The 24,652-nt window shown below is 41.2% G+C and overlaps 3 protein-coding genes across 4 annotated transcripts; 1 reads left to right on the top strand and 2 right to left on the bottom strand.

Moving 5' to 3' along the window:
* On the top strand, positions 1–21,169 carry acod1 (aconitate decarboxylase 1). Of its 2 annotated transcripts, none has more exons than XM_085764497.1 (5): positions 1–127; positions 18,179–18,340; positions 18,871–18,960; positions 19,073–19,272; positions 20,105–21,169. In XM_085764497.1, the coding sequence occupies exons 2-5, from the start codon at positions 18,263–18,265 to the stop codon at positions 21,081–21,083; spliced, it is 1,347 nt and encodes a 448-aa protein (XP_085620623.1). In that variant the 5' UTR covers positions 1–127; positions 18,179–18,262; the 3' UTR covers positions 21,084–21,169. The 2 variants fall into 2 exon arrangements, with proteins under 2 accessions (XP_085620623.1, XP_085620622.1); XM_085764496.1 differs by lacking the exon at positions 1–127 and adding an exon at positions 17,501–17,974 and having other exon boundaries at positions 20,105–21,143.
* On the bottom strand, positions 13,844–15,445 carry kctd12.1 (potassium channel tetramerisation domain containing 12.1). The gene has a single exon (XM_085764499.1). It carries the CDS (start codon positions 15,432–15,434, stop codon positions 14,433–14,435), a length of 1,002 nt encoding a protein of 333 aa, XP_085620625.1. The 5' UTR covers positions 15,435–15,445; the 3' UTR covers positions 13,844–14,432.
* Positions 21,138–24,199, bottom strand: LOC146965234 (glutamine amidotransferase-like class 1 domain-containing protein 3, mitochondrial). Its single transcript, XM_085764500.1, has 4 exons — positions 23,976–24,199; positions 22,705–22,876; positions 22,388–22,586; positions 21,138–21,720 (listed from the first exon to the last, which is right to left on the bottom strand). Exons 1-4 carry the CDS (start codon positions 24,168–24,170, stop codon positions 21,525–21,527), a joined length of 762 nt encoding a protein of 253 aa, XP_085620626.1. The 5' UTR covers positions 24,171–24,199; the 3' UTR covers positions 21,138–21,524.
* Positions 24,200–24,652: the final 453 nt, after the last annotated feature.

Below are 24,652 nucleotides of genomic sequence, written 5' to 3' on the forward strand. Positions count from 1 at the left end.
TGATGATGATGCTTTTTCCCAATGAGCTGTCAGGGTGGTTCCCAGCAGTCGTTGGACCTTTGTGCGCCTCCGTTTGACTGGTGCTTTTGATCAGAGAGTGAAATCACACCCCGCGAGGCCCACTTGGGTGAGTAGAGAACAACAAAGTCAAGAACAGAGGCCATATATATAAGTGATGAAGAAAAGCGATGTGGTGTCTCTGTAGTAGACGACCGTATGGTGTTGAATATAAAAAACCCAGGGTTGTTCTATAGATCCAAAGGACCTGAGAACAAGAACAGTGGCAGCTGACAGATGCAAGTGATTCTCAATAGAGATTTAAAAAAAAAAAAAAAAAAAGGACTCGGAGAAAAGCTGGTCTAGTACATTGGTTTCCAACCTTTCTGGTTTGTGACCTTTTAAAATGAAGCTGCACATGTGTACCTACAGCCCTTTGTCACAGGTTGCATATTACAGAACTCTGAAACTGACAAAAGGCAATAAAAGGTTATTAGATGAGACAACAATAACCAAATATATCTGTAAAAATAAACTGTATCATAAAAAGAAACCTACAATCCATTCACTGATGAATAAATCAAAATTTCATCCTGAATTGTCATTTCATCCTGAATGGGTCATTTCTCTCTTCCTTGTTATTCCCCATACTCGTAAACCCCTGAAACACTGACCGAGCATCTTAGCTGCATCCATGTGCATTATTAAATGTGTTGTTCTGACTCTGTTGGGTCTCCTGACCACATGGTTTAACCACCGATCCAGTAAAATTATCTACAGTTATACTGTATGTGTGACAGAGCATGAAAAGATACAACTACAGTGACAAGCTCCAGTCCTGTTGTAATCAGCAGCATATGTGAAAGTGATTTAACCATATTCCCAAAACACCCACTTCAGTTATTAGGTACTACCCTCCTACGTACTACAAGCAGGTGGAATATAACCGGTATTTTGTGCCACCTTGGCATCATGCGACCTTTACATTTCCAGAAAAACCTCCCTGAACGTCTGCGGTGTCATTTAAATGTCATCTGTCTCTGTGCAATCAGTGCGGCAAAAAAGAAAGAAAAGGAAATGTACTGACTGGAACTCCTCAGACCACCTGTCGCATCGTCATCAGCCACAATGCGATGTCAGTGAGAAACAATTATTTACAACGTCTTCATGGGTCATTTAAAGATCATTAAATTGGAATTCAGGAGAGTAAAAGCATTGAAAAAAAAATGAGATTACTAAACAAGACACATTAATAGATACAAGAATTTATCACAGCCCTGGGTGCAGCAGCGCCCCAAATAAAGAATGAAAGCCCAACTGCCAACATTTTCCCAGTGCTCTTAAATCTTTCACCTTCCTTCATCTCATCTAATCCACCACTTGAATTTGATCCAGCTGAAATGACGAAGGAGACGCCGCCTTATCGCTCTCAACCCCGTAAACTTGTTACACATTTCTACAAAAGTGTTTTCCCACAATCTCATATGAGATTTCCTACCTGCTCCCACATTACCGAAGATGAAAGGTGTGACCGCTACTGCTTCAGCTGCTGGTAAAACACAACTGTGTGTTTGTGAGGAGCTTTAAATGTATAGTGATCTGTGTTATAACAGTGCTTTATCATTGTCAGACATGCAGCTCACTGGTTTCCCCACCAGGCATTTGACTGTCTGGCAGAGCCAAGCAGGTTTGCTGATGCTCTGTGGGGGATCCAAGTGGGAGACTTTTTGTAAACAGAAGAAAATACACTATCAGAGTCAATACACAAGTGGTGTTTGACTGCAGATTGCTGAGCTCTCTGAATTAATGGCCAAGATTGGCACGTAGTTAAAAGTTTCTCTTTGAGAACTGAGTCAATGCTATTTGAAAATAACGAGGAACTCATTGTCTGGTGGGTGACTCATATCAGGACACCCTCTGAAGTCTATATTAAAGTATAATCAGAAGAACTTGGCAGTTAAATTATACTCAAATTGTACACTCTGTGTAATTAGATTATGAAATAAGATTTTCAAAAAAGTAAAAGAAAAAAAAGGTTGAGATTAAAGGTGTTCAGTCCACTCAATTTGGATGATTCAAAGGCATATTTCATTCTTTTTTTTATATGAACATATCCAGAAACATCTACAGTCACAGTAAACCATTTTAGACCAAATGATGCAAAGAGAACAAATCTGGCAATGTAAAAAGTATCTATAGAATAAACCATATATATGAATATTAAGAAAATGGGGCATCACATCCTTATTGTAGCTTCATTTTTAATTTTTGTATACATTTCTCAAATGAGACAATATTGCACATACATCCATAGTGTAGATTCAAAAGTAAGATTGTCAGTTCTTAAATAATATGACTGGTATTATACTGTATATATTTTTCTTTTAGTCAAAAACTATCCTACATCTCTCAAGACTCTCTGGCAGAGCCCCAATCCTGCTTATCAGACTGAGAGTCTAAATCTTTAAAATTGATAACAAATATATCATTTAGGAAAAATAGATAATCCTAGTTGTTGCTGGGCAGTGGTGATTAATACACATTACAAATAAACTACAATGTCCATCTGATAAAAGTTAATGTTCTTCACAACAGTTTCACATTCGTTTTATTACAGAATAAATAAACCATATCAGGTATTAGCTATATTATAATTTTTTCAACAGGACTTTCCTAAAAAAAATAAAATACATTAAAAAAAATAGTAAAGCACCTGTGTTTCCTAATATTGAGCAAAATTGGGCTGGACTCCTTTGAGAGACAATATCTAACATTTTATTCATCGTGTTGAAGCTCAATCAATTTGCCTGAGGAACTGCATTTGAGAGGAGAAAGATTATTAAATGTTCAAACCGAGAAAAGGGAAATGCAAGCGGACATGCCTTTTGCAGGTTCGTGTAACCCGTCAAATGTAACCTGCCATCCAAATCTATATTTTAAAAACTTGTTTTCTAGTGTGAAGCTTTTCTAGCATCAAAATAACTCCACTGGTGCTTGCCAGAATATGGAGTCTAAGCTTTGCCTGAAGCTCTGGTGGAAGAACACTTGATTTGGATCTTCTGTGAGACAGAAACTCGACTGTCTGCATTTCCTCCTAAAACCACAACACTGATAAGTCGATATATATTCGCATTTTCATCTAAGTGTGGCTTAGACGAAATTTTAAGCACAGATTACAAGCTTTTATATTTCCATCTGTATCCTTGGTAGCTGATATAAGCCGTGTTATATATGTTAATTTCCCAAACAAAGGAAGAGACCTACGTGTCCTTGCATAGTTGAAAATTGAAAGCTGTCCGCAGTGAGGGAAGCTTATTCGACCTAGTTATCCAATCAAGCTGTAACCTGTAAACAAATCCTGCAGAGGAGGCGGACATCTGTCAGAAAAGAGTCAAGCAGATGTTAGATGCATGGCTGCTGCAAAGCTAGTATTTTCTACAGCTCTGCACGCTACATCATCAATGCATTGTACTTGTTCGTAATCTTGGAAACAGTCACTGCTGTGATCACACAGTATTTCACCACAGACTTCCTGAACAGCTCAGGCTTTAGGTATGTGCTGCAGACAACAATTTCCCTCTTTTAAAACTGGTATTGATGGATATCTCCTACCTGTCTGTCTGTCTGTCTGTTGGCCTGATGTAACTCCTCAGAGAACTGGATGTAAATGCCAAAATTAAAGGGAAGAAAAACAGCAGAAGAAGCATTTGTGGACCATTTTATGTCCCTGTCGGCTGGTATTGATTTAGCCTGGGTTACGCAATATCTGTAGGGGCTTCCATCAACTCCTCCAGTGTTTATTCTCCTGCTAAAAATTGAGGATTGTCAGACAGCCAGTGTGCAGATGAGCAATGCAGCAAAGCTCAAAGCGAGCTGGATGAAATCACCTGTGAAATTCTGTGTACAGAGTGTATTTTTTTCCCACCTGTTCTTGGTTGGAATCTGATATGACAGATACAGACATTTATTCCTTTTTATCTGAACACCCCAGCTGCCTTGGTGGTTGTATCAGCTTCTGAGAGTGCTGTTTGTGATTCGTCTCCTTGTGTCTTCGAGTATATCCTCTTAATGTTTCCCCATTTCTATCTATTATTGTTTTGCAGTAACAGACAGTATCTGTTTGTTTTTTAACCAATTCTATATTAAGATAAAGAGAGTTCAGAGAAGAAATTGAGCCTGCACTCTTCCATTATATTTCATATCTTTTAATTTTTAGTTCAAGGAAGAACAGGCATTCAAAAACAAAGGAGAGACCATAGAGGTTTGGTCAGAAATGTGAGGCTTTTACAAAGAAAAAATCCCACTGCAACAAATGGACTCTTTAAAATTCATTACAGGGTTTAGATGCAACTCAGCAAAGGTTTACTATGAATGACAATTCTTTTGTGGGTTTGTGGTTTGTGTATTTTTAGTGGAGAGGGCAGTGATGACAGCATTTCTCCTATAAAACACTGGTGGAAATTCCCAGGAAAATGGGAGTAAATAACCTCACATCCTCTCCTATAGAGCCACAAGAGAAGCGTTTTGTCTGTGTTCAAATCACATCTGAAAGCGCAGTTTGTATTTGAGTAGGCATTTGACTTTTTTTTCCTGAAAGGTTAGATGATATTTGTGCAAACAGAAACAACATCCATTGAGTATTTTCAACAAAATCATGCTTGGATTTATTTTAGACGGAAAATAATCGGTTTTCATCCATTGGTTTTTGCGGGAAAATTACATCCTCAGCCCCTCTGCCCAACAGAAATGTGCAAACTCAAACAAAAATCTGAAATGTTGTTCTTAATAACACAGTAATGATATGTTTCAGAGTGCTTCCTTTCCATGAAATTTAAACCGACTTTAGAAAGTCGGTTGTACTTTTGGAGGCCTACAAATATTCGTGATCACTGCCAGAGGAATCATTTGAAATTTTTAGCTGCCCACATTATAGGAGTGGGTTTCTCTTTGTGTCCGTTTTTGCATTTTTCGGTAGACTTTAACTGCATAAAACCATCTCTTCAAGTCCATATACAGTTGACTCTTTGGTCAGATTTGCTGAAAAGCAGAGAATCGAAAAGGAGTCTGTGGATCAGTTGACTGGTTAAGCTACTGTCATCTACGTTATCCCGAAGAACTGGGTTTAAAGGAATAGTTTGAGGAGGACACCACTGTCCTGGACATAGAGTTCACCTATCAGCATCTCTAAAGCCCACTAATTAAAATATTACATGTTGTTTATTTAATCTGCACCAAAAATAGGTAAAAACAACATCCAAGCTTCAATTTTCTTCCGCTTATCCGGGGACAGGTCGTGGTGATCCTGGGGGATCCCGAGGCGTTCCCTGGCCAGAAGGGATATATAATACTTCTTGTTAGTTCTGAGTCACCCAGGCCTCCTCCCAGTTAGACATGTCTGAAGGACCTCCAGAGGAAGATGCCCAGGAGGCATCCGTGTCAGATGCCCAAACCACCTCAACTAGAGGAAGCCCATTTCATCCTCTTGCATCCATAATCTCTTTTTTTTCAGTCACTAAAACAATTTACTCCTTATGTTTTGGACTATTTGTTGGCCAGGAGTAGTTTTCAGGCAGCCAGAATAGCTTGCTTCCAGTCGTTATGCTAAAATAAGCTAACAGGCAGCCGGCTGGAGGTGTAAGTCTGGTATTGATCAGCAACAGTTCAATAAGAAATGTCTATTTTTTCTTTTTACATAGAAAGCAATCAAGATACCATCTAGTTACATGAGGGGCTGGATGTTGTTTCATTTTCGAAACATTTCTTGGGCAATAAGATAAGCATTAAGCCGTGCTACCTTCAGTCACATCGCTGAAACTGGAAGGCACTTAGAGTGCTTGGCGCTTGCTTTAACAAATCAACTCTTAACAGCTAAAGAGGGGTCTGTAAAGAAAACATAAGTTGCCGTGTTTCACGTACAAGCCTATAATTTAGGTTATTCCTGTCATATACCTCACAAGTACAGTTACCCTTTAATTGGACCCAAGCTACTGCTGGAAGTACATTTTAGAGCAGCTGCGAGAGGCCAGACTCTCTGCTGTGAAAAAGGAGTTGTTAGGAATTAATTGCCTTTTCGGTGGTAGTGCAGCAATTACCATGTATTGTACTGCATCAGTACATATAGAGCTGTTGCTGCAGAGCACAGCAGCAATTCACATAACTCCACTTGACTCAGCTTTACACTCTTGTCCAAAGTAATACATCAGTACATTAATCAAAGCTATTTCCAAACGCAGACATAAGCTTCAGACTTGTTACTCGCCTTTGGAGTTATTATTCATGCTGCCGCGCTCTGTAATTCCGTCTCCCATACACAGAAAAGCTTTTTTCCCCCAAAACTAAACCAGATGTGGAAAAACCTGAAACTAGAGCAATGGCTACAAAAACCAGAATTCATGTGAATACCACGAACCAGGCACAACCCTGTCATTGTGGACTGATTCTGGTCTTTTAGGGTGACTCAGACAACTTAGAACAACCTCCCAGATCCAGTGAGAATGGAGATTGGAGATATACCATTAAAGTATAGCTGCGTCCAAATTCAGGGGCTGTATCCTTCGGAGGATGTGGGGCGACCATGGCAACATTACAATAGTTATTATGAGAGCAGGCAGGAGAAGGCCGCATTTGAAGGAGCCTTCGAATTGGGACGGGCCTTGTGGCGACGCTGTGACGTAATCAGCCTTCAAGGATGCAGCCCCTGACTGGGGACACAGCTTATATTGCAGTTTTAATAGAAGGGATATCGTGCAGAATATAAGGACTGTTTATTGCTCAACATGGGATGCATTAGCCATGAGCAGGATTTGGAAGCTGAACACGCACAGATAAAAACAGTTAAAAACTTTGAACATGAAAGTTCACCCTCGACTTTGGGAACAGTAGTTTGACAAAAAAGCTCAAGGTCTGCTTATTAGCTTTTTGCAAAGCTTTCAACTCCATTTGAAGGAGAAAGACCAGAAGTTCAAAGGGGTTTTGCATAGAAAAAGGTCACCAATACTTGGCGGATGGATGAAAACGATGCAATCAGGTGTAGCCACACTGGAATTTAAACTGCACAGAGCATCCAGCGGGGAACAGAGGCCTCGCTTTCTCTTAAGGACATTTGATTTGCAGTAACCCCTGTTAATGCAGCAAACACTCACAAGAAACAGTCACCATGCGAGACGAGTGGCCTCCAGTAAATAAGGCAGCTTTTATAGTGCACATGGCAGCCGTGGAAAGAGTGTTTTCTATTTGATGACTGTAATTTTCAGAAGAACTCAGCTGGGATGAAAGGTGGGAGGTTTAATGGCCACGTGGAAGGACAGAGCTGCGTCTCAGCTCAGGTGATCAGGACACATTGCATTAGTTTGCAGGCTGCTGATCACAAACGGTGGCATTTGCTGTTGTCAGGCAGTTTAAAACAAGAGGCGATGAGAGAAATAAGAAAGCAGTGAATGTTGGAAACTCATGAAAATTGATTTTCTATGCAGTGCGCTGTCAGCGACATCGTTTGCCATATGCAAGATGTGCTTAGTTTTATGTTATTGGTGTTATAACAATATCAGCAGTAGCTCAGTGGGACTTTTCTCTCCTTTTATCTTGTCTAATATCTTTTTGTCTGTCTCATAAATTTAATTTAGGTATTTCATCTGAATGCAGGCACATGCACACATTGTGGCTGCTGCCTCTTTGGCTGAAGTGTCCCTGAGGACCAAATAAGTAGTCATTAACATCACTAATGTAGTATTACTAGTGGCCTATTATTATTACTCCTGTGTACTGTTGTTGTTGTATCGATTATTCTCATTTCATCGCAAGATCTCATTGAATAAGCAATGTAGTTATCATCTTCAGTTTTGGCGAAAGGCGATCATTCCCTCAGTGATCTGAGAAGGTTTTTCTTTGCTTTAAGGTGAATGTACAGGGTGTAGGTGGTTCTTTGTGGCTGATTAACAGAGTGGTTGTTGGTGAGAAACTGAGATACTCAGACTTTACTTTTTCACTTTACGTTTAGTTGAAGTTGTAGTCATCATTAAGGACAATGAAACTTTATAAAAACAAAATAATTACATAATTTATTCTGACTTTATTACCTTAAGTCAATTTTTATATACCACGATAGTGTCGTAACCCTTTTTGGTTTAAAGTATGGGTTGCTGTGACCTACAATAAGGCACTCCAATTCTGTATAATTGAGCATATGCTCTGTTTATAATCATTAAGGCTGAATTTCACCCCCAAGGTTAAACTTTTAAACCAGATTAAATCATGGTTAGGTTGAATTACGTAGAAACATTCTGTTGGACCAAACTAGTTTAAAATGAAGGAAGATTATGTTTAATCCTGTCTTGAAGCTCCCTTTTTAAATTTTTACTTTAAACTGAGATGATATTTAACAGACTCAATCACCTTTTTTTTTAATAATGATGTTTTTTGGCAAGATACAGTTCACAAAGTAAACTGTTTTGAAGCCGAACAGGAGGACTGGGCCAACTGTTGAACATGGTGGAGACGGAAAATAGTTTTACTGAGCTCTAATTAGAGCCAAACTTGGATTCAGTTTTTTTTTTTAATGTTGGTGCAGCTCAGCCATACTGTCAGAGGTCAGTTAGGGTAAGACGCACAGCATGCTGTTTGCACTCTGCTGTGTCATGTGTGCAGGCCTTAGTGCATATGATGTAACTGCGATGTCTCTTTGATATCAGTAGGGGGTCTGTGCTACATGTTGGCCCCCGCCCCTCTGAACATTTCTTTGTTTCCGTTATGTGCTCATCTTAAGAAATAATATGTACCGAATTAAAATTATTTAGTTTTCTCATATATTCTCAAAACTTCCTGTCTTTCTTTATTAGGGACGGGAAGTGAAAATCAATTTGGGTTAAAATGGAAGTAGGATGGACAATATTTGTGATAGATCCTCTAATACTATACCCACTGATGGATTTCTTCACTACCCCTGCATTCTACTACCTCAAGTAACACTTTAATGTATTAATTATATACAAATTTTGCATAACAGTGGGGAAACACCCTCATCTGACTGATGCGTATCCCCTGTTGTGAAGTCAAGTTTAAAATGCATTTCTGACTCAGAATTTAATTAGAATAATGAAGCCTTTGGTCCAGAGCTACTGTTATGATGTGCTAATGAAACCGACTTTGATCTAAAATAACTGGGGGAAGCTAAAACGCATCCTGGACCCATGCACGGAAATTCAAACAGTCCTGATGTGCTGAGGTTCATGTCGGGGAGCTGGAGGAGGAGCATGCGCAGACACAGGGAGAAATACTGCAGATAGAGAAAGGAAAGAACAGTAACAATGGTTGACAATCAAATCATTTTTCTCTCAATCATCCCATTTTCCTCCAGAGCCTGGCTCTCACTTTGTCTCTCAGCCTTCCCTCTTTTGTTCTGTTATCTTCTCATCAGTCAAGCTGTAAAAAACTGACAGTCCATTTATTTCATTTCCATTTTACTGAAAAGCAACACAGTCGTGGGAATTTATGGAAAATGTCAGCAGCTGTCATTCGTGTTTAGTGTATCATCCTATACCCTGTATATTGTTACAACAGCTCTCATTCGTCCATTATTTCTTCAAACAAGCCGAAGCTAACTGGAAACGTATCAGTTGTTGTGATCTGTTGTTTTCTTTTGCTCTCTAACCGTACTTCTAAAAACTTTCGTTTCCCAAAATGTGTGGTACAAAAACTCATTAGTTCCTTCTTCCCTTGAGATTTTAATGAAAAGTAGACAAACAAATACTGTGCTGGTTAATTTTACATTCGTTTTATACTGTTGTTGTTACATCTTTTTTTATTATGTTTTTAAGTACCTGTTCTTACCTGATTTGACTTGGATTCTTTTTTGAATTACTATATTATACGACTATTTATGTATTTATTGTGTCCCAAACAACAGCTTCAGGGAACAATAAAGTGTATTTCATCTTATCGTCTCATCTTAAAGCAGAAGTAAGTGATATATTTGTGTTAATATAAGTCTTAAAGCAGATATCAGTGGCACGGCCGTTTCGGCTAATGCTGTGTTCAAGGCAGGCTTTTGAAACCGTAAGTTACAGCTTCAAGTCACAACTACGACTTGGTAGCGTTCCAGGTAACCCGTAGCTCGTGTTTTACCGTCCTGTTGTCTGTGAAAGTTCCCTATAACGGCCACTCGTAACTTCCGACCCGTGAACTCGTACCAGATCGAACTGGTATGACTTCACAGGAAGGAAAAACACAAAGTACGAGTTTCCTTGAACGCACCATGAGTTAGCAGCCCCCGCCCTTGTCAGGCATCAATTGGTCCTCGTGCTACGTCACCACATTCACGCGCATCCCTTGGCTGCACACACAGCCCTTCATGCCGTTCTCTCCCCTCATTGGATAACACTTGTATCCCACAAGGAAAATTTTCTCCTCGGGTTACAGCAGAGCAGAGTGACGGAGAGACTCGTGTTTAGGCTGAAATACTTCATGTAAGTGATTGCTGACGGAAAATAGGACTATTTAGGACTTATATTAACAAAAACATTCCACTGATATCTGCTTTAAATAGTTATATCTTCCGACAGCAATCACTTACATAGAGTGTTTGGTCTGAAACACGGGTCTGTCAGTCACTCTGCTCTGCTCTGAGCCGAAGAGAAAACATTTATCGTATCCTACAGTTTTTATCCAATGAGGAGAGAGAACGGCATGAAGGGCTGTGTGTGCAGCCAAGGGACGCCGTGAATGTGGCGACGTAGGGACGAGGACTGTTATGGTGCGTTCAAGGAAACTCGTATTTTTCCGACCGTGAAGTCGTACCAGTTCGATCTGGTACGAGTTCACCGGTCGGAAGTTACGAGTGGCTGTTATAGTGACTTTCACCGGTAAAACAGGTCGGAAAAACACGAGTGGGTTGCCTGGAACGCTACAAAGTCGTAAGTTGTGACTTGAAGCTGTAATTTACGATTTCAAAAGCCTGCCTGGAACGCAGCATTAGCGAAAACGACCGGACCACTTACTTCTGCTTTAACTCAACTCAAAATTTGACTCGCCAAGACCTTCAGCCTTTGTGCCCTTGCTGCTGCCAAAATCTCAAGGTTGCTTTAACATTTTATTTAACACTTTTTATTAATATTCACTTCATTTATGGTTTTGTGTCATTTCATTTGTGTTATTTTCTTGTTTTCAATAATCAGAACAGCAGGTGATTTATTTAGACATCAAATAATTCATTTCAGGGCCTTTGTGTCCCAAAAATGTTTGTTTCACCGTGGGAAAAATGGCCTTGACCTGGTCCCAGTTATAGATGTATAGTTTTTTTTTAAATATATTTTTTGGCTTTTTGCCTTTATTTGATAGTCTGACAGGAAAGGGGGAGGCAGAGAGAGGGGGAATGACATGCAGGAAAGGGCTGCCCGACACGGGATTCAAACCGGGGCCGCCTGCGGTGAGGACTGTAGCCTCTACATGGGGCGGCCGCTCTGCACCACGCACCGCCCCAGATGTATAGTTTTATTCTGTGGCTTATAGATATACAAATGCTGCCACCTACCACTTAAATTGCACCTAAACATAAATTAAGCATTATCTTTACAATATAAATATATATTTATATAAATAATATAAAAATAAAATAACTGTGAACTAGTAAAACTGACTTTTCTGAGTTTAATTTGAAATTCCTTATCATTTAATTCAAATTCAGATAATAAGCATTGCTAGGGGGGTATAAAATCCTGCTTTCTATTACCAGGGAGAAATGCATTTTGAGTGCATGTGCTCCAGCAGCTTGATTTGTTCAGCAGTGAATGACAACCTCTTGCAGCACATGTTTGAGTGGGTTTCCTCCCACAGAAACATACGAGTGCTGTGGACAAATTGCTCACACTGCACTGTGTGTAAATGTGGGTGTGAGTCAGTCATTGTTTGTGTGACCAACTGTTGGTGACTGACCCAGGGTGTTTCCCTGCATCTGGTCCAAACAAACAAGAAACAACAATAGTAATTATAACTTTGTGGTGTGTTTGCAAGTTTGGTTTGACCTAAAAACGCTTGATTTTTTTTTACACCAAGAGATAAATACGTTTGAAGAATTTCATCGCCTTGTGTTTGTCCTTATTTTTTCATGAGCATCTTTTGTTTTTAAGGATATAACACATTAATTTACAGTGAAAATATCACCATCTTGCAAAATGCAAATTCCTATCCGACAGAGAATAATTTGCATATACGAAGGCGTGTGACAAAATCTTCTCCGTTGACCGAATGCATTTGAGTTTATCAAGGCTAATATTACCACAGATGTCTGTGAAGCATCATCTCAGTTGCCGCCGCCGCCACCGCCGCAGCTGCTGCTGCTTCTGTGCTGTTGTTATCCAGCTGGATTATGTTCAGTGAACCTGTACAGTCATTTGGTCGGCCACAGAGGCTGACTGTGTCATCTGATGTTTGTCCTTTTGTGAGACCAAAGAAGAAAGCCACGGTGAATTGTGAGCTTCCTGGAAATAGTAAATCAAGCAACAGCACCAGTTTAGATTTCCAAGTAAAGTGTGTTTTCCTGAGTCCTCATGGACTTTGTTATGCTCAAACCCATGTTTATAGTGCTGGTACTTGGCTATGATAGAACTATACTTCTAGTTTCTACCACCAACTTTTAACATCATTATTGAACTTCTATTCATATGCATGTAGATGTAGTCAAACTCTCTTTCACTCTTAATTTAAGTTCGTTTTAGAAGCCGACAATTTTCTTTCGACAGCAGGTGTTTTGATTTAGTCACTATGGTTCAGTTGTAATCAATTGAGACTGAAATTGCAGCCGCTAAATGGAATCCAGCCTTCATTAAATATGTAATGCTTCCCTCCCTGTGACATGCAAAAATTACCTTGAATGAAAAAAAAAAGTCCCTTGAGAAATCAAAGATCATTTTCACTCCTGTCCAAAACAGCACATTCCTCTCCCACAACTTTTGCTTTTTTTTCAGCCTAATTGAACCAGACTGCTGTGTTAAGCTTATGAAGCCCATAGATGTTCCCTCAGGGAGGATGTCCCTGGACCCCTACAGAAGTTACATCACTGCCTGTGGTCTATAAACCCCTGATGTGCTATAATCCCACCCATGGCTTTGAATGTAAGGCCTTTTTTTTTCATGTTTGTGTTTGAATGAAGCAAATAATCCACGGTTGGCTGTACGCTGGGCCCGTCAAATAAGGCTGCTCCTGCAGCAGAGGTGGTGCACCAATCGACTTTCCATTCATCCACGCACTCGCTGGCACACCGAACCCTTGCATTTGTGTGCAGCTGGACCCTTTCATTATTTACACTTGAAATGATAATGACATATGTGCACGGCTGCACTATTTGCATCCACATGGCAATGGGGCTGAATTTGTGTGACAAAATGGATAAGTAGCAACGCTTCCATCCTCCTGCCTTATTTACATGCGAACTACTGCATATTCAGAAGTGGGATTTTTTCCCCCTCCTCTTCTTGTGTGATTTAATAACATGCAGAAAATACAGTGCTTTCAAATGGCAGTCTGAAAGAGTGATGAGCTCAGTGTGAGGCAAGGAAAGTTCACGGTCAGGATTTCCCATAACTTAGACAAGAGTGCATTGAAGAGTAATAGACACTTTACTGACACATGCATTTCAGTTCAGTTTTGCCTGTGTGGGTTAAAACAGATTCTGTTGAGCTGGCTGGCTGCTTCGGTGCCATGATGGGCCGTCGAGGTTCCTGGGTAGTGCACCTCTCTTTGAGGCCGACTCTTTGATTCCCCACTGAGTCAAATTTTAAAAGGTTGAAGGGAGATGAATGCCAGCGTTTTGCACGGCCGTATAGTTTGTGCAGATGTTAAGAAGAAGGTAGGATGATTGGCAAAGAGCTGAGAAGATTTTATTTCATCTGAACAGGTTTAACACATACAACTCTACTAGGCAAGCACATACACTTACAATCATGTCAGTGATAGAACTGCTACAAGAGAGTCTATTAGATAATACAAAACTTGGCCAAACGTGATCAAGCAAGCCTAGAAGTTACAATGACACTGAATACTAATTGCTGCTTGTCTGTTCTTGGATGCCGCTCAATTCACACAGCACTGAGTCAGATATGACTGAAACATTGACATGCAGTTCTATGAAACGGAGATGATGGCATTTTTCTGTCTGTGTTTTCCACAAATAGGGCTTTTGAAAGAGTGTGTCACCTCCAAACAACGCTCTGCACACTTTCACCATGCAAATGGTGCAATCTTCTGTCGACATACTGTCAAAATCTATTTTTTGGGGGGGGAGCATTTTGTGTCAGAGCTGGAAACACTTGGCAGCCTAGAATAGTGGAGCAATATTTCTGCAGTTGCTATTCAACACAGCAAATGCAATACTTTGTAAAGACATTCCTCTCTAGGTGATGAAATGTCTATGTACATCAAGATGACATTGAACAGCCTACTATTAGTTATTCCCGACAGAAGACATATTCGGTGTAGCTTGTCCAGATTTTGTCCTCGTTTGGATCATTGCTGGTGTAGGCGCAGGTGCCTGTGGAGCTGCAGGCCACCATGTGGAAGCCCACCTCTGTCAGCTTGTCAAATGCCTGCTCTAGAAAATTATACTTGAGATAGTACCGGGATGTGTATCTCTCCGGGGGCCTGTCCGGGTCTCTGCTCTCGTTCAGCGTGTCCCCAAACACTTCCTTGGCCAGGGAGGTCTTCCCGCAAACCGTGATGCGCGCCACCCGCCTGAATTTGGCATCGGTCTGGATGTCTCTTCCGATGGTGTACGAGCCGCGGTATCCTATCGTGATATAGCCCGACTTCCTGGAGTCCAGAGACGGGGAGCGCATGGCCCCGCTGACCGACATGGTGCGTAAAGTCTCCATGCCGCCGGAGGAGCCGCACTGCTGCGCGCCTTCCTCCGTGTCGCTCTGGCTGATCTCCTCGCTGATTGAATTATCCTTACTCACCCGGGGGCTGAGGCGCTTGGCGAGGTCCCGCAGCTGGAAGAAGTCCGCCTCCCTCTGCAGCCGACTTTTCTCGGGGAAGTAGTCCGGGAGGACCAAGTTGAGATCTCGGAGATAATCGAGGATGTAGCGGAACAAGAAGCCGTCCCTGTCCAAGAAGAAGCGCCCTTTGCTGTCTCTCGCCAACTCCTTGGGCGCCTTCTTGCTGAACATGTTCCACAGGAGCGAGTCTGGGACGGCGACCAGAGTTTTGTGTCTGGTCACATAAACCTGTCCACCGACGTTCAGCTCGATGATCTCTGAGAACGGGGAGCCCGAGTCCCCGCAGTTGGACACCCCGCGCTCCGTGTCGGCCAGTGCCATCTTCTCTGAGCCGCTGCACTGATGTGGGATCAGTGGAAACACTGAGCAACAAAGTGGCAGCGGCTTGTTTATGAAGCCTGGGCTTACCGCGTGCGTGCGCGCGCGCGCGTGACGGGTTGACTGTGAAGTTAACATTTAACTATTAAATGGCTGACTTGAAAAAATATGGGTTCATACCCCCCCACCCCCATCCCCACCTCACCCTACCCCTGCCCCCAACACACACAGAGATGGAGAGATAGTCTCCTCCATCAGTTGAAGCAAACAGCCACATTTCATTATGTTTCCCCTCTTCCTGCCCTGTTTGACATCAGATCTATGATTTATTGATAGATTCATATAAATCAAATCAAATGTTAGATTTTTTTTTTTTTCAGTTTCCACTGGAGCACACCAAACCAGAGACCATGACAAATGTCTAAAGTTATTCAAGCCTTGAAATCAAGACATGTTTGGAAAATATGGAAAGAGTGACACCCATTGCAGCTCCAAAGGAAATGCAGCCAACATCTTGCACATCACACACACACACACACACACACACACCAGAAATGATCTGAAGACTTACTTGAGACAAAGTGTAACCACCACATGTCTGACTCTAACGCATCCTGTAACCTTCACATAACCGTGACCCTTACCAAAACCCAAGCCTTAATCTTATGTATACTCTCTCTATAAACAATCATACACACATTTGTGACTATAAGGGTTCGCTCAGCCTCATTCTCATTCAGAGTTAGTAGTGACATCTTACATTTGTTCTTCTGCTCCACAGTTCAGTCTGTCCTGCTGTATGGTAGCCTGGTCTGGTTACTGTCCAGCTGAAGGGCAGAATACAAAGACTGGCTGCTGAGATTTTACACTATGAACTGGTGGGCGACTCTGTGGAGAGTGACTTTCCTCCACAGCTGGACTGATCACTCCCTGTGGCTGGCCAACAAAATCAACCTGGACCCTTCACATGTCCTACATGATGGGCACCAGCTCCAATCTGTTCTCCTTTGTTCCTCACTCGACTACTAAACAATCAGAGGAGCAAAAAGCAATGACCCCACCACCACACTTGCCACATACTGTACACACACGCTAGGACCCCTGAGATATATGAATGTCTGAGTTGTGTTGTGACAAATGTCTGTGATAAGTTAAGTTTAATCTGTGGCACTAATCGCTCTGCCTTCAGAAACTTAAAACATATTTTGCTCTGTTGGATAAAAGAGAAGAAACACCTTGAGAGAATCGACCACTATGTGGATTACTCATTTGTTAACACGTGGGTTTGCAGGTATCAAAAGCCAAAACCAAAACCATTACAAAAACAGCTGGAAAGGAAGCACATAATGAAAGCATTTATCAAAGCCTCCAGAGCACATAGCTGGAAAAAAAAAAAAAAACCTCACAGAAATGGAAAAGACATTACATGAGATATTAAAGTCAATTTCATTTCCACATTCCATCTGAATTATGCACAAGAATCAATAACACTAACAGGTCATTCAGATCGTTTGTAAATTAGAGAGTTTAGTTCATCTTAATCAAATTCAAAGAAAACATACATGTTGTGATTTGGTAACAAAATATAGGCCTACAAGATATATTTATATATATTTAATGTTGTATGTGTGTTAAGGAGGAAAATAAAAAGCCCAATGATGCCGATCCTTAGTAAATCTAAAATAGGCTGTGAGTCACCACCTGAGTCAGTCATCGCCACATTGGTTAATGCAAATGAGAGGATGAGATCATTTGCTTCAAATAATAGATAAGTAAAGAAGAAATAATTTAAATCATTTGCTAAAAATAATTAAATCATCTTTTAAATAAATAGATAAAGAGCTAAAATTAAAAACTAAAGCCAAGTAGGAAGTTAAGAAGTGACCAATCAGTTGTTGAAATCAGTCCAGGTCGTGTAAGCATGAATAATACATTTGACTAAATTGAGCTAAATGTTGAGAGATGAGTTATATAAAATTATATAGCTAAACAATCAGTATATCATGTTTTTGTAAAAATCCATTTTTAGTATTAGATTATATTATATGCAACACGCCAGAGTGTTGTCATCACAGAAGTTTTGCAACTTTACACGCATGGTTGCTTTTGTCTTGTGATTGTCTGTGAGTGACCTGGTCAACGTGTTTCATTTCCCTCTTCCAAACTTCCCATAGCAGAGAGCTGAATTTCCACTGTCAGCCATCACAACAGTAAATATATGTGAAATAAAAATCATAATTGCTTTGTCTGATTATGAATATTATTGGCAAAATCAAGCAAATAAATAAAATAAGCTGTTAAGATTTACATTTTGTATTCAGATATATATATATATATATATTATTATTTCTAAATAACTATTCTGTCTCAAAGACAGTCACTGTACAATGTTTTAAACCGACACCTGAAGTTAAATTGAAGCTGTAGATTGAAATATTTGGAATTAACACAAAGCAAGGAAGGACAAGGAATTCATTAGATTTGCCAATCTACGACCTACACTTCTTGGGAAATGAATCAAAGGCAGTGATGTCCAGTCATTGTGAAAGTTCCCACTTCTCATGGTGGCGGTTTTTACCCACTTTGGAAATTTGGAGCTTCAGATGGTGAAATGGCCTATAAAAGGCATCCGTACTCATGTGGTGCCGCATTCTTGAGCTGTAACAATGCTACGCAAGGTAAATTGTGTTCCTTTATATCATATATTTTACACGTTTTCAGCACTTTGCTATTTGTGATTCCGTTTAGGCAGCTTTTGTAAGGTGTTTTTTGGGGTGGGTTTAAAGACAAATACATGCAGCATAGTTCAGTTTTATAGTCTGGCCTCTGGGGAGGTTTGCACTTTGAGTTTTAGACTGACTGGCCGTGCTTCACCTTCCCAGGGTATTACGGAGAGCTTTGGAGCTGCTGTCCATGCCCTCAGCGCCGCTCAGCTGACAGATGGTGTGATTAACAGAAGCAAAAGGATGATTCTGGACACCCTGGGCGTCGGGTTATTAGGAACCAGGACAGCTGTCTTCAACAAGGCTCTCGTGTACAGTCAGGTAAAATGAACTATTGGACATGGGTCTGGAGACACAAAATGTACATAATGTAATATATCATATGACAATATAATATAAATAATATAAAAACACCTAATGTGAAAGCTTTAATTCTGTTTCACCTCAAGTAAGCTTGAAAAGACCACACATATTGTCGATTGTAACTAATAATGAACTATTTTTGTCCACCATTTGTTTTCTATATATCCATTGTATTTTTATTAGAGTCAACTTGTGATCATCACACTTCTTCTTTAAATATAGAAGTCGTCCGTGTTTCTCTGAACCTCACACACTGAGCTATTGATTGTTTACTAAACCCACTATTGTGGTGTGTGTGTGGTTTCCTTTACTAAAAGGCATTTAAATTATTGGTCTACTTCTCTGTACTTATAGAATATGATTTGGTTTATATCTGTTGTTTATTTGTTAATATGGAAGCTTGAATGTAGGCTACCTGCTGAGTTCAGTGGTGTATTTACATCCCTATTTAATTTCTCTCTTAGCTTAATTAATCTGTCTGATTACAGTTGTTTTCATCTAACGAGAGGAGCAGCGTTTGGGGTAAATCAGACATAAATCTCCCTCCTCACTTTGCAGCATTTGTCAACGGCATCGCTGTAAGTTGGCTCAAATCAAAGCATCATATTTATTGTCATGGAGAACATAAAAGTGATGTGCTGCTCTGTTTTGACCGCTGCTAATCGGTTGTGTCACATTGTCTGGCGGCAGGTTCACTCCATGGACTTTGATGACACGTGGCATCCTGCCACTCATCCCTCGGGGGCCGTGCTTCCTGCACTGCTGGCCCTGGCAGAGTCGCCACACAGTCAGACCTCTGGTCTGGACCTGCTGCTGGCCTTTAATGTTGGCATCGAGGTGCAGGGCAGACTCATGAGGTTCTCCAGAGAGGCATTCAACATCCCTGCGAGGTGAGATATGTAGTTGCATGTTATTTAAGATGTGATATCTGTGCAAATGTTGTTTTTTTTTTTTATCCAGCTGTGAGTTAGAGTCAAGTGAAAAATATTTGAGAATGAAAGGGTTGATGCGCCCAATTCATAAAAAGTACAACAGCAACCTCTAGTGGAGACTGATCATGATGATAGTTTTGGTTTTAGAGACGTTGGCCTGGTTCATGGATTTTACCATGTGGTTGACATGACAAAATGCAAAAATGAAACTGCAACTGCAACATTCCCAGAAACAGCAACTCTGGACAAACTGATGAACCTGTCTGCTGACAGTTTTCAGAGAGACAACTAATTATTTCATAGGAAGAAGTTTCAAAGGTAGACAAGTCACCGCAGGGTCTGATGAAAACTAACAGAAAAAATGCTTAGTACATCTATTTGTTGCACAGGTGCGTAGGAGAGAGATGTAAATGTACCAAATATACAGACTCCCGCACAAGACCTGAAGAAGGTCACAGTACAAAAACGTTGCGGCCATTAAAAGTATTTGTGCAAATGTAACAGTGTGCGAAAGTATGTGTCTGTATATTCTATATAAATAAATAAGCAAATTTTACATCTGAGTCACTGAAGTAGCTACAAATCCTGTTAACAAAGAAGAAAAAGTAATTTAACTTATCAAGCTGGAACAAGTGAATGAAAATGACTTAATGGGTAATAGATGATCATAAATTGTTGTCTGTCAGTGAACTATTAGATTAACTAATTGTTTCATTCGGCCTTGTCAAAGCCTTATTAAACATGAATTTATCCTAATGTTTTGATCCTCTCCCCCTCTCCAAACGCTCAGATTCCACCCTCCCAGCGTTGTGGGGGTGATGGGGAGCGCTGCAGCCTCGGCCAAGCTCCTGGGTCTGTCCCCCGCTCAGTGCAGTCATGCTCTGGCTATCGCAGCCTCCTCTGCTGGAGCTCCCCTGGCCAACGCCGCCACACAAACCAAACCTCTCCACATAGGAAACGCTGCCCGGAGAGGCCTGGAGGCCGCTCAGCTGGCACAGATCGGATTGGAGGGGAATCCAGCCATCCTGGACATGGACCACGGGTTTGGGGTTTACTACAAAGACTACAGTCCATCAGCGATGGCAGATCCTGCCTCCAGTGGCTTTAAATGGATGCTGGAAGATCAGAACGTGGCCGTCAAACGCATCCCTGCTCATCTGGGGATGCACTGGGTGGTGGATGCGGCTCTGGCGGCTCGCCGCAAGCTTGAAAATACAGTTGGAAACGTTGACCTCAGCCAGATCAGACACATCACACTACGGGTGCCTCCATCCAAGTACATTAACTGCCCCTTACCCACCACAGAGCACCAAGCCAGGCACTCATTTCAATTCAACGCCTGCTCAGCTCTGCTGGATAACAAAGTCACGGTGGCTTCCTTCACTGAGGCTCAAATTAACAGACCTGCCCTGAAGATGCTCCTGTCTAAAGTCCACATGGAGACCCCACAGGACAACCCACCCAGCTTTGACAAGATGTACTGCGAAGTCGAGATAGAAACAGATCAGGGACAGCAGCAGCAGCAGAAACACGCAGCCAGGTGTGATACCTTTTACGGCCACTGGAGGAAGCCACTGAGCCACAAGGACCTGGTGGAGAAGTTCAGCGTCAACGCGTCTTCAGTGCTGAACACAAAGGGAGTGGAGGGAGTGATCGATGTGGTCGGAGACATGGAAAGAGTGAGTGACTGCTCCGTCCTGGGTTCATATCTGAGAATGACCAGTAGTCCACATAAGCAGTTATACAGGATGTACACGGGTGGTTTGTGATTGCACAGTATCTGGTCAATTATCAGTGAAAGATTTGCACATCCACTCGTGATATAACATGAACTGAAAGAGTGAACTTTTTCATTTTATTGCAATTTTGTTTGTACAATACCACACCTGCTATTGATTTTCAAAAATCTAATAAACAATGCTGTCATGATATGGATTCATTGCATATTCTGAATACAGTCTGGTATAACTGAGTTAAACAGAATTTTGTTACATAGCTGACACACCTGAAATATTAGACTGTGCAGTACACATTACTAACACAAACACACATATTTCAAGGGTATCTGGAAGTGCTTCTAATCAAAAGGTGATACGTCATCTCCTCCAAATCAGTTCAGCAGGCAACTACCGTGAAGCTCTTTAACTGGACACGACTGCCGTTCTTTTTCCCGTCGTGTCCGGTCGGATCTTTTCCGTTTGCGAGTCAGATCAAGCGAGCTTCAGCACGTCCTTCACCATGGCTCCGATCCCGTCGAATACTTCATGCATGGGAGCGTCGCACATGAAGGCACAGGTCGTCACCAGCTTGTTCTTCTGGTCCACGTGGCTCTCGCTGACGCTCTTGCTCACATGTTTGCAGCCCAGCTGGTTGATGGCCGCCGCAGTGTCATTGGTGTTGGGATACCTGACGGAGAAAGAGAAAAGTTTGGCGGCTTGAGAGTAACTTCTGCAGACAATTGAGGGAAAATAAAGATTAATCCCAAACTTCTGTATCTTTGGACATCATTTCTAATTATTAAAGTTACCCTGGAGGTAGGTGAGATTAATTGCACATTTTACTATGCATTTGTCTTATCACATTTTCTATTTACTTTCAGCCTCAGGTCTATTCAGACTGGCCTCATGGTTAATGGCCTAATTTAAAACACCCGTCCCAGTTGACATGACGGTATGACGAATGTCAGGTGATGCCTGTGTCTTATCCTGAAAACAGAAGTCCTGACCGTCACCAAACCAAAAGTCTTCAGATAATCAGACAGGCTGCAAACAAGATAGTTTAGCTAAATTATAAGGCCATCTTAATTAAATAAAGAAAATGGTTCATCCAGAATCAGTTTGCCTTTGCTCTAATTTCCAAACAAATGTGGAAAACGTAGAGGGCTGTAATTGCTGCCATTTCTCATCCTGTCAAACTTCTCTTTTCAATGTTGCTGCGTTCCCAGAGCTCAGAGTTTTACTTCATCAAACTAAAAGAAGCAAAAACCAAAAATATTACAATAAAACTCAGGTTGTAAAGATCTGGAGTTGTATTAGGAGATGTATGAAGTGTTCTTCAACATGTTTAGACTCACTTATCGTCCTTCTCAAGCCCGACGGTGACCTCACAGCCAGGGAACACCTTGGCAGCCAGGACAGGTGAGATGCAGCAGAGGCCGATGACTTTGCCCTCACCGTGGAACGCCTGCAGCACGGCCTTGACCTCCTCGTTAACAGTGCAGTCTTTGCCCTGCACTGCCCATGTACAGAGGTTCTTCGCCGCCCCGAAACCACCTGCCAAACATCAAGCAGAAAAGTTAACAGGTTGTTATATTATATTATAATATTTAACTACAGCCACTGGTTTCAGATTGTCTCGGGGGAACAGACTATCATGTTGTTATGACCACACCTGGGAATATGATAGCATCGTGGTCTTTGACACTAAGTTTAGACAGGTCCTGGATGTTTCCACGGGCCAGTCTGGCGCTCTCCACCAACACATTCCTCTTCTCCTCAGACGGTTCGCCTTTCAGATGATTCACCACGTGCATCTGGTCAATGTTGGGGGCAAACATGTTTACCTGCAGGTAAAAAAAAAAGCAAAAAGTCAGAACATGAGAAAAAACAGACACACAGCTCACCTGTTGACCCTTCAATTTTCAGCCATGTTGTGCAGACTGGAGCCCTCTGGAGACCAGCTCATATCAATAGCTACAGCATTATACAGTTGGTCAGTGGACAGGGGCAAAGTCTGCAGTCTTCAGTATAAATTAGGCTCTTTGTTGTTTCTCTGAAAAGAGTGAATTTCAAACTGAAGAGACTGTAACTTTGGAAGATACCAAGGAAAGTCTCTGGCCATCTCAACAATTTCAGTTACCTTTTAGCTAAATTTCACAATAAAACACTTAATGTCCTGCGTCCATAGCTGTGTAAACTGATCAGCCATAACATTTAAAAACACTGCCAGTTTAATGCTATAATCAGTGTATAACGGGAAAGTATTAGGGACAGGAGAGTGGAGTCAAAGTTTTCTCTCTGGTCTGGGAGTGGAGAGTGACCGACAATCCCATACTTTGAGTGTAACGGTAAAAAAGAAAGAAAGAAAGAAAAAGGCTTCTTAAGAATGTACCCTAACTTAATATCATATCACGTTTTCACATTTCATTGTATTTCGACTTTATTCTCATAGTGCACAATGAACAAAATTATTCATCCATTAATTTTTTCCATGTGGCCCTACTATTCCGTATTACATCTGTACAGAAATGCCAAGTAGCATAAAGTCAGGCAGTCTTTCCCTGAATTCTCAGTCCAGTTCATCTTTATATTAAAAAAGATGTTCTGCTCCACTAATATCTGTAGGCTCCATAATATCAAACAGGTAGGTACTGGGTCAGTGTATTGGTGTGAATCTCCCTGCAGCTCGGTCAAAAAGTTGCACAGGTCAGGCCTGTCTGTGTCAGCAGAGCTCAAACTCTGCGTCACAAATTTGCAATGGAAATAAGAAGAGCAAAACGAAAACTAAGGTCATTTTATATCAAACTACTGATTTTGTGCTTATAGGGCGTTTTCTCGCACACTTCCTCTTCCCTCCAGCAGACCATAACAACACAGCACGCACCGTGAGCACTTGAACACATCAGACCAGGAGCTGTGTCACACATTAACCAACAAACTTACATTGGCACCTCCTCGGCTCAGGTGAACCAAAATAGCCGAGGCCTCGTGGATCTCGCTGCCGTCATAAACTCCGCAGCCCGCGAGCACCACTGCCACGCGCTTCGCCATCTGTGCAGAGTAGTAGGCTTTGTTCACGGTCTGAATGGAGCTGAATGTCAGCAAGTTGCGACCACAGTGGTGCAGCAGGGTGAGCATGGCGGACTGTCAGCGGAGAGGACGCCCCCTTCTTCCGCTTCTTCTTCTTTTCAAGGCGGTTAATCCGTTTACATGCGCTACGGGGCCTGAGCGCCGCCTGGTGGCAGGAGGAAGGAGGAAGACAGCTGCCACAAAATATAAACATTAGAAATAATGTGCAGTTTTTAAATTAACTATTACCACAATTCTATTATTCGATTGCTATTATTATATAAAGTTATATTCTAAGTTATTTATGCATTTGAGAAAATTATATATAATAAAATAATGATAACATGATTAAGATTATTAGATTAGAATGACATCTGCTGTTTTGTAATTAAGACTCAGAGTTTCAATAATCAATAAATGTCAGTATTGTGACTTGACTTTCTGATACAAACATTATTAAGACTTGAATTTAACTAAAAATTTAAAACTTTTTTGTAATTTTTTTTAATTGTAAGTTTTTAATAAACTAATTTCATTTTTTTTCCAATCTG

This window comes from Trachurus japonicus, chromosome 21 (assembly GCF_045865225.1).
Source record: "Trachurus japonicus isolate A0001 chromosome 21, Traja_1.0".
NCBI lineage: Eukaryota > Metazoa > Chordata > Actinopteri > Carangiformes > Carangidae > Trachurus > Trachurus japonicus.

Bases quoted from the DNA above. Each gene is read 5' to 3' on its own strand.
- LOC146965234 (XM_085764500.1), bottom strand. From the start codon at position 24,170: ATGCTCACCCTGCTGCACCACTGTGGTCGCAACTTGCTGACATTCAGC. The intron at 22,877-23,975 runs GTAAGTTTGTTG...TTTTACCTGCAG, and splicing joins TGAGCCGAGGAGGTGCCAAT to GTAAACATGTTTGCCCCCAA. The intron at 22,587-22,704 runs GTGTGGTCATAA...GATGTTTGGCAG, and splicing joins CGATGCTATCATATTCCCAG to GTGGTTTCGGGGCGGCGAAG.
- acod1 (XM_085764496.1), top strand. The intron at 18,341-18,870 runs GTAAAATGAACT...GTCTGATTACAG, and splicing joins AGGCTCTCGTGTACAGTCAG to TTGTTTTCATCTAACGAGAG. The intron at 18,961-19,072 runs GTAAGTTGGCTC...GTCTGGCGGCAG, and splicing joins CATTTGTCAACGGCATCGCT to GTTCACTCCATGGACTTTGA.
- kctd12.1 (XM_085764499.1), bottom strand. From the start codon at position 15,434: ATGTTAACTTCACAGTCAACCCGTCACGCGCGCGCGCGCACGCACGCG.